Source organism: Strix aluco, chromosome 20 (assembly GCF_031877795.1).
Source record: "Strix aluco isolate bStrAlu1 chromosome 20, bStrAlu1.hap1, whole genome shotgun sequence".
NCBI classification, from domain to species: Eukaryota; Metazoa; Chordata; class Aves; order Strigiformes; family Strigidae; genus Strix; species Strix aluco.
In genome coordinates, this window is record NC_133950.1 from 11,219,983 (window position 1) to 11,229,897 (window position 9,915).

The 9,915-nt window shown below is 39.7% G+C and overlaps 1 protein-coding gene across 2 annotated transcripts in view; it reads right to left on the reverse strand.

Annotated features, from left to right (window-relative positions):
- The window catches only part of MED27 (mediator complex subunit 27), a 93,876-nt gene extending 86,020 nt beyond the window's left edge, over positions 1–7,856 (reverse strand). For both annotated transcript variants that reach the window (XM_074846098.1, XM_074846097.1), the window contains exons 1-2: positions 7,631–7,856; positions 4,795–4,939 (exon numbers count right to left, since the gene is read on the reverse strand). In XM_074846098.1, coding sequence (XP_074702199.1) covers positions 4,795–4,939; positions 7,631–7,836 — 351 coding nt within the window. In that variant the 5' untranslated portion in view covers positions 7,837–7,856. The remainder of the gene's footprint in view (positions 1–4,794; positions 4,940–7,630) is intronic.
- Between the last annotated feature and the right edge of the window lie 2,059 nt (positions 7,857–9,915).

Below are 9,915 nucleotides of genomic sequence, written 5' to 3' on the forward strand. Positions count from 1 at the left end.
CCAGAATTATGGCAGCCAGATGGGGCAACCACACCATCACAAGCTTTGTTAAACATTTTATATATGGTTAAGTATATAATATTGGTTTAATCACATCATCAACAAGGAATTTTCCCCTCACAAAACCCCTGTGTCACCCAGTATTGAGAACAAATATCAAGAAACAATTGCTTAGTAAAAGATGCTTTTATTCACGAGATCATGGTCTCATCTACTGCAGAAAATAAGCAGCACTGAGGAAGGAGGAAGGCCAGCATAAGGGCACTTGCTACAGAAGTGTCCTGAAAAGCAAGAAAAGTGAGTTCTTCCAGTGCTCAGTCACAAATACAAGGTCACATCTCTTTTTTTAAAAAAATCAAAATTGAATCAGCATTTCAGTCTAGCAAGTGACTTTTAAAAATTCCTTTCATCTGAACTTACAGCTGATGCATTCTCCCCGTGGTAGCTTCCCTCAAATGCCAAGATACTGCAAGAGGGAAGCACCTGGTAAAGAGAAGCAAGGCAGCAGCATCCTGCAGATCCAGTCCCGATTGCTCCAAGTAGCATCGGGCCACACACATACAAAACACAAACCCTTCTGACTGCTCCTGTCATCTTCAATTTCAGCTGCTCAGACACAACAATCACATTACAAAAAAAGTCAACAGATAAGATGTACATAACAACTAAAACCAGATTTCAACTACAGTTACTAAACAGAGACAGTTCACATGAAAAAAACCCTGACTGATTTCTACAAACTTCCTAACTTAGCAGTAATACTTTATCTGAATTACCCATACAGAATGATAGCTCATTTTTATCTTATCTAATATTATATCTTCAGTATTGCATTAGAGGGCACATACGGATCCTTCTGGGAAACAGCATTTCAACTGTAATGAAGAAAACCTCTTTTCTTAAATAAAATTGAAGAGGAGGGGAAAAAAAATGTATCAAGTAGACCTAAATACTGTTCCATAGCTACTACAGGCCTCCATGCACCACACAGTCAGCAAAGTAATTTAGTTGTATGATTTTTACTGATACATGAAAGAAGCTAAAGCAAAGACGAAAAACCATTTAGCTCTTGCTTGCAGTAAGATCAACTTACACTTCCTGTGTTTTTCAGCTATAGCTTGTGAGCTCTGTTAAACACCTGGAAAAGTAAAGTTCCTTTGCAGCTGCATGTGTATGTAATTAATGCATTTGACAAGCTGTTGTGTTCCCAAACAGCTGCTTCCATTACACAGACAACTCTACCATCTGCAAAACTATTGGGTAAACTACAGTAAGTAAATATCAGGATAGCAGGTGCTAATAAATAACGAGCCCTGCCAAGATAAAACTTTCCTTACAGAAGTGTGTTAATCTTCCCCAATGTACTTTTCTGTACCCTCAGAGCAGGCAAACTTAAGATACTCAGAAACAGAGGAACTCGTGTGCCATGACTCACAGGAGCAGTAAAATAAGGTTCAGGGCAAGTATCTCTGAAACGACAATTAAATGCAACTCATTCTCTACCGCACTAAGCCAAAGAGTTAGGTTAGTAAATTTGCACCCAAAAGTGGGTCTTCTCAAAAAACATAACCAGCCACAGCTATACATATTAATTGTGGTAAATAAAACAAGTTGGAAAGTGTCAGATAAGTCTAATCTCCTATGTCAACATTCACAACTTAAACAGAATTTTCAATTTATGTCTGTATTATCTTCACTACACTTCACACCCAGCAATTCTACTTAACCAAAAAAGTTTTTCTAACATCTAGTATCTCGTGAACCACAAGGAACAATAATTAATACAGCCTCAGCTGAATTTAAGAAAAGAAAACCAAACAAGCTATTACTTGTGCAACCAATTTTGCTGGAAAAAAAGAGTCATAGGTAGATATGATGCCCCTCCAGATTTACAAAACTGCCTAAGTTTTAGGTACATTCATACACTAAAAAAAGAAAAAGAACCAATTTGGTAGTACTATGCTTTAAAGAGCTTCATGTGGTTTATGGTATTTGGAAGGTTACTCTCACTATATTCTCAAAAACTGGCTGAGACTATCATTTCCAAAGCAGAGATACTGATGTAAGTGGACCAACTGAAAAATCACAGCTTTTCAACAAACAGACCATTACTTAAGATAAAACTTTTGAAATGCTGTGGGGTTTTTTTGGTTTGGGTTTTTGGTGTTTTGTGGTTTAAGAGTTACCATTTCAGGCCTCTAATTCTTCTTTCACTTTTAGATAAAAAAATAATGCAGCAAACCTTTTTTTTTAAATATACAGTACTATGTATAGTGCTTCGATATACTGAACAATAATCTGCTTCTCATGAGATAGCCCAGTTGTTATTACCAACCTTACTTATTACTGTCCTATAACCTACTACCATCCACCTTCCCATGTTTTAAAAATAAACAGAATGCATTGAAACATGCAACACAAAGTCTGTGTACTCATTTTCCCTATATTTCATGAATGTCCTTTTGGAATTGTACCATAGTCCCGAAACTCTACTCCATCTATCCTCCCCTGGCAGCCAAGTGGCTATTCATGCCATCAGTAATGCATGAACAATCAAAGAGAGAGGAAAATGCCCTTATCTCAGCTCATCAAAAATACAAGCAAGCAAGCCACAAAGGGGTCACAAATTAAAAATTAAATGCGGACAGACATAAAGCCTATTGACACATCACCACATCTAAATCCTCCCTTCAAAGCAACAGAAAACACCAGACACACATAGTAAGAACAGAAGGTGGCCAAAAGACGTAATGAAATAACACTTATTCAAGAAGTGTATTTAGCAATGAAGAATTAAGCAGCAACACAGAGCATCAATAGTGTCTTTGCTACTAACAGTAAGTCCAGCAGCTAATACCCCCACACAGGCTGAGGAACTGGGGCAACCTATCCACACCAGCTGGTTACTGCAAACCCTAGAAAGTATACTAGTAAAATTCAGAAGAACCATTAGATAGAAATTAGTTATTTAAATTCAACTTATATAGTATCTTTTATTTTAGCTGTAGAACAGAAGTCAAAGATAGCAGAGATAAAAGAAAAAAAATAATACCGATTTTTCTCCTGGAACACTTAACTGTGTTTACGAGTGCACAAGATACTAAAACTTTCTGCTTTCTGAAATCAGAATCCCATATTACAAAAAAGTGCTCTTCAGAGCTCCGTAACACTGTAAGTTAATAAAAAACTCCATTAGAACAGCTCTGTCAAAGCTATTTCATTATCAACTGATCTTACTCTGATAATGACCTAAAGTAGTAATCAAATCACTGAAGACTTGACTGCATTACAAGATTAGAAGTTTTCAAGTATAAATATTAGATAGTTTTAGTTTTTCTGAAAGTAGCAAGTGAATTTTTTCTTCAATAATCTAACAGCAAGAAACACAAGCAAACATGAAACATTTTCTCAATTAATAAATCTCTATTTAAAAATCCTTCCTGTCACCCATTTTCCAACCACACTACATTTATATCAATTCTGAATTCTACTGATTTTAGAAGATGTTAACACATATTTGTATTCTGAGAAGTGACTGTACAAACATTATTGTGGTCTTCTCTTTTAAATCTGAATAACAACAGATTGGTTGGCTTGATATATAAGAAGAATTTGCCTACAAAGCATTTGTGTAGTCTGAAAGTCTTCCTTGCTCATGTATAGTAATAAATAATTTAAAGTGGAATTGTTTCCTTTAATGCCCTAAATATTTTCAGATTTATTATTCCTGCTTACTCTTGCTGTCTCATATAAGGTTGTTAAAAGCTACAACTCTGAAATGTCTTATTAGTAATAATTACTGTAACAGAAATGAATCCATCTTTTACATTTTGTAACAGCTCACTAGTATTTCAAACATAATTTTAAGCAAGCTTTTAAATATTTATTCATTTAAATATTTCTATAAAAAGTAGTAAGCATGCTCAAAAAATTCAGGATGGAACAGGCAACCTGAAACATAATGGTGCTGATACAGAGACCGTTAATAATTGCAATAATGCAATGTTTACTTATTTAATAAAAATCAGATGTGGGTCAGCAATACTCCCGTCCTCACAAGTAGACTACATTCAGAGCAAAGAAGGAAACATACCCATCCAATTTCTGTCTCTAGATATTTTCAGCATACAGGTTTATGAAACTGAATTATGCTCATGAGAAAGAAGTTTCTTTCAACAAAACCAATTTTTTAAAAAATGTAAAATTGCATTAACAGTATCTGGCCTTTTTTTCCATTTTTTTTTACATTACTTAAAATTCAATGCAATATATACAGTCTGAAAACACTAGGTTGAATACAAAGCTACTTCTGAGACCAGGCGCAAATGTTTTTTAGCAGCAGAAAATGGTATGAAAAGGCATCAAGATTTCTGATGACGACAACTTCCCTATATGTTTCTTTCCTAGAAATAGGTTTGGAGGTGACATAAGCTCTTGATTCTCTGCTCTAATATCCCACTGCCCTCTACTACAGTGTTTATTGTCAGATGCAAGGACACAGGGTACTTTTATTTTGTATCAACATAAGAGGCTAAGAAGCTAACATGGAAAGTATTGTTCTGCTTGAGAGTTAACACCCCCTTTGAAAAACAAGAGCATACATGACAGGAAAGTCTCCTCTCAATTAAAACACCATTTTTACCCTTGAAAGTACATTTAGGTACATATTATGCTCCTCAAATTCATAAAAAACTCAGCAATTTTGACAGTCTCAAACACTCATAAGTCTACTGTATCACAAATCAAACATTCTGTAGGAATACACAACTAAATTACACTTATGTATTCTGTTACCTTATTTGACCACTTGTAGGCTTGAAGAAGTTGGCTGTAAAGAGGTGTTTTGTCCTGAACAGGATCTAGGCTCAACAGTCCACTATTGTGCAAGGGGTGGTTCTCAGATGGTTTACCAACTAGGTTGCTCAGACGCTCCAGCTCACTGAAAGAAAACAGAATGGCATTGTTTAAAGTCAGATCTGCAGATACAGATATCCAAGATGTACAATTCTCCTGCAGGGACAGCAATCATGCATGAACTCTATTTAATATCTAAGTGAGTTTTAAATGCCTCCCTAATTTGATAAAAAAAAAAAAATAATCACTCTCATTATCCAAACAATTTAAGTGGTCTGTTAAGCTCAGTGCTTCTTAGGAGAGAAAGTACAAGTCAAGAGTCTTTGTAAAACAGTCTGGAAAGAGTCAAAATATGGCAGGTCCTGTTCACAAGCACTTCCAGAACCCAGGGCATCTTCTGAGCAACGCATATCCTCAGAAACTACAAAATTCTGATTTTAGCATTGCCTGCAATACTAGAAGTATTTTTTTTTAACCACCAAGCAGGCAGATGCCTCATCATTACACTGAAGAACTAGAAATTAACATTGTCCTCATATAAATATACAGAACTGGCATTAGTCCTAAGCCTGGAGATGGTCCTGCAAAGTTTGTGATTCCTCTAAGCAAGTATACACATTCCAAGTTCTCAGGTCAAGGAAGCATCTTCTGATTTCCATGAGCAATTTGTACATCTGTAGACATGCATAAAATACTCGACTAAAGCATAATAAGCACCATTTTCCCATGAAAAAAAAATCTCACTGTGCAATGATCTATTATTGCTTCATATCTCATCTTTTATTATTAAATGTAGTGTTTGACAGAAGTTAAGCAATCTTTAAAACTTGCATTAATCAACTGTAGAAGAAAGAATGGCTACTTTGCACAGATATAAAATGCAGTTTTTCAAGTGACATGACTAACCAGGTGCCTTTCCTTTTGACTTCAGTTTCCACTAAATTGAAAGCAGGATTTGAACCCTTCAAAGGGTGACTTCTGAAAAATCTCTGTAAAGAAAAATCCCAAATATCTCAATTTGCATTTAATGCAGGTTACATAAATAAACACCAACAATCAGGGAACTGACAGTTAAGAGATTTCCACACTTTACTACCACAAATTTCTTCTTTATTTAACCATCATTTCTACAAGTATCCATGGCCTACATTCATTCTAAGCCTCTGGTGCTGCAAACACTCATGAATGTGCTTAGTATTTCCTGACAAAAGAATACAATAAATGTGAACAGACATAACAACTAAGGAGTTGTTGAACAGAGATCCCATTCAATACTTTCATGAGATGAGCTAAAGTCCACTGATAACATTAACTTCAATATACCTTGGAGTATTCCCTTGCTACTTGAAATCTGTACTTCCCAAACATGTAACAGAATATGTAACATTTAGGTGCTATATAAATTACAGTATTTTGGGGCAGTTATGTTTCAAAAAAAGGCAAATGAAATATACTTCAAAATATTAAAAAATTAGTTATTTTGCAAGGAATCAGGAAAGAAATGGTCACCAAAGCACTGATAAGCATCTCCACTAATGCTGGGGAAGAGATGATGAAAAAGGAACCAGTGAAGTTTGATGAAGAAGCTACTCTCAGGTATGGTAGTAAGGACAGGAACTGACCGCAAAGAATCGTGCAAGAACTTCACAGCGCTGAAATACTGGATGATAAACTGCAAAGTAGAGGAGTGTAAAATCCTACACACGAGACAAGATAGGTCAGAGCCAATTGCTAGCTGTTATTGTTCGGGAACAAGATTTCAGGGTTATACTAGATAATTCTTTAAAAAGCTGCTGAGCAAGACAAGAAGGATAACCAAAGGAATAGCACAGCTTCCACGCGGGGAACCTTGAAGCCTCCTCAACTTGAACACAATAAAAACCAAAGGGATATAACTGATGTCTATAAAGCTGTATACAACATCTTTCATAAGAATGATTGTCTACCATCTTTCCCAACAGAAGGGAAGAAGTAGGTAACATATTACCAGGATCAGAACTAAAAATCACCAAGGCCTGTTAGCCAGCAAGAAACACACTCTTGTCCACAAGACCCTGAAGGAGGCCAGAAGATGTGCTGGGAGAGGGTGGTTACACACTGGGGACACCTCCCTGGACAGGGCTGATGGCTCCCCGGAGGATATAACCGACCTCTGGCAGGATCCACAGGGATGATCAACCTCAACACTTTGTTTATTTACAGGAAACACACCTGCTGGTACTAAACAATTATACTTATGTGTACTAAATTTCCAGCCTTATAGATTTTGGTAGTAAAACGGTCATTTGTGAACCACTTGGATGCTACTGAACAGTTAGAGCCTAAAACGTGTTTGGTCTTTTTTTTTTTAACAAAAACTTCAAAAAACAGAGAAAAATCTCCCTGCAACCCAAAGCATTCACCTTCCCAATGCAACCTCACCGACAGCTGCTTTTCTAAAACAAGACAAGACCAAAAGCTAGGTAAATATTATGAGCAGCATTCATCCCTTTGCAGACTGAAATGAAACACCACGAAGGGGTAAGGCGAATGAGGTTGGAAGGAATAAAATGGAGCGTTTTCGCATTTATTTGCCTAAAACTTTCTCCGGGAGTGGAAACGGCACTGCCGGGCGCCTCTGAGGAGCCAGGCCGGCCCTGGGGGCGGCGGGGCCCCGCCGGGGTGACCCCGGGACCCCTCCGTCTCCCTCCCGCGCCGCCACCACAGGGCCGGGGCCGCGGGCCCGGCTGCACACCGAGGCGGGAAGGGGGAAGCCCCCTCAGGGCCGGCTGCTCACCCCAGGTCGCGGCTCACGGAGTGCAGGCTCTCCTGGAAGGCGGCCACGAAGCCCTTCTCGCGGCCCTCCAGGGTCTCCTTGTTCCGCATCCCATCCTTCAGGCAGTCGAAGACCCGCGTCACGCTGGAGCGCAGCGCCTGGATGGCGGCGATGGCCTGGGAGAAGGCCTCCAGGTTCACCCCGGGGCTCAGCACCCCCTCCGCCATCTTGGCCGGCCGGGCCCGGCCTCTCCCCGGCGGGCCCTGAGGAGCGCGGCGAGGCGGCGGCGGCGCGGGGCATGCTGGGAAATGTAGTCCCGGCCGGGAGCGGGGGTGCGGGAGGGCAGCGGCGCCTCCCTCAGGCACCGCCCCGGGCGGGGGGGCCGGTTACCCCCGCACTATAGAGCCTTTTATGCTCTTTTTCTAACCTCAGGGATTTCTTCAGCAAAGGCGGGTCTGCCCCGCGCGCCCTGTGACAGTCGCGGCTGAGGAGGTGCCAGCCCGGTCGCGGCGCCCCAGAGCAAAAGAAGCGTGCACTGGCGTGTGCTTCTCTCCACTTCCACAGAACTATGTTTTTCCCATTGAAATGCCCACTTTTATTTTCCTGTGCTGTGCATCATGCTCTGCTCACAATATAGGGTATATTCCCTCTTCTGGATGTTCTGTGGATCTGTAGGGTGTTTTCCAGGCATAGAGCCAGAAATGAAGCCATTTACAATAGGAAGCAAGGGCCTCCATGCTGCTCTAACAACTGTGCTTAGCTTTAAGCAAGCAGGAACGCTTCTATAAACTCTCACGATTCTGGACAGACCTGAAGATTTGAAGGTTGGGCCCCGTGTTTCGTGTCTCGGTCGTGATTACTGCTGAAATCAAGAGGACAGGGACCAGCCCTTCATTACTGAATGTTTGCAAAGCACTGCGAAGTTCGAGAGTGCCAGCACAGCACTAAGTAGTACTAGTTGGATTTTGCAGGAGCTGCTTATGTTTCTGATGCCACCGCCAGCTCTTTTCACTCTTAGAGTTCAGCTAAAATAAATAGAGCTAAAATAAATGAAGCAGTGCACAGGCCAATAGCCACTCAGACAGAATAAATTGCAGCACAGGGCTAGGTTTTTTGTTTTCTCAACTTCTAAAGTAAATAACAACCTCTTTCATAAAGTTATTAATTAAATTCAGTAAGCACAATCCGCAGTCAAATCCTTTAGTCAGGGGAGCTTTTTTTTTAATATGTAAAATGGAAATGAATTCGGCAAGGAACAGCAGATGTGTCAGTGGCCAAGTGAAGCGAGGCTTTGCCCTCCACTCGGTGACACTTCTCTGTCTATCATGCAACGGATTCTGAAAATTGCATCTGATCAATTAATCTCAGGCAATATGCGAGGTATTGATAAGTGAAACCCTATTACTTAGCATGAAGAATGAGAAAATGAAAAAGCTGCGGTTCTGCTTCACTGAACTTAGTAATGCTGATGTATCTGAGCACAGAGGTAAAGTAAACCTGGAAGCAACATGGTCTGAAGCAAAGTAGTTCAGCCTACATAAACAGTGAAATGTATAGTGGTGTACTTCAAAGAATCAGCAATGGACTGAGCACACAGTGAGTAGGCAATTATGAACAAGATAGGAATAGTTCCTTGCGTAAAAATGCACTGCATCAAAGAATAGCAGCCAGAGGCAGAAGGGACAGGACTCTCTCAGCCAGACTGCCAACTTAGACTTGTTTATGGGTCTATAATATTAGTTATGTTAGACATACAATACCTTTCATTGGACTATAGTAGATTGGCCAAGAAGGTGCTGTGTTATTATAAGGGCATACTTGTAGGCTGAAAGATCATTCCTGCATGGCATTATTCTTTTTTCCTCTCACTGCAAAGTTCAGACTCTGGGTGCACATTGCAGATGTCTGTAACTTTTTTTATATGGTATCCCTTGGAAATGGATGATTCTTTTCCATTTTTTCCCCTCTGATGTAAGATTTGTTATTTTTAATCATATATTTTCAGCTGTTAATATTTCTGATTTTACATCCTACCTGGAACAGTAAAAGGGCTTGACAGTTGTTTTACTATTTTTAAACTGTAAGGACAAAACAGTGGCCTGAAAACAAACCCATAAATGTATAGGAACCATCTGGAACTTGCCCCTAAAGAACAAAGAGCACAGCATAGCTTTGGCTTAGAGATTCAAAGGAGGCCATTCACATTTTTTGCTCCAGGGATCTGCTTTTGCTTGCATAAATGAGGAGCCAAGTTCTCCTGAACAGACAACGGGCAATTCAGAGCATGGGGAACTCTGTGGCTCCGT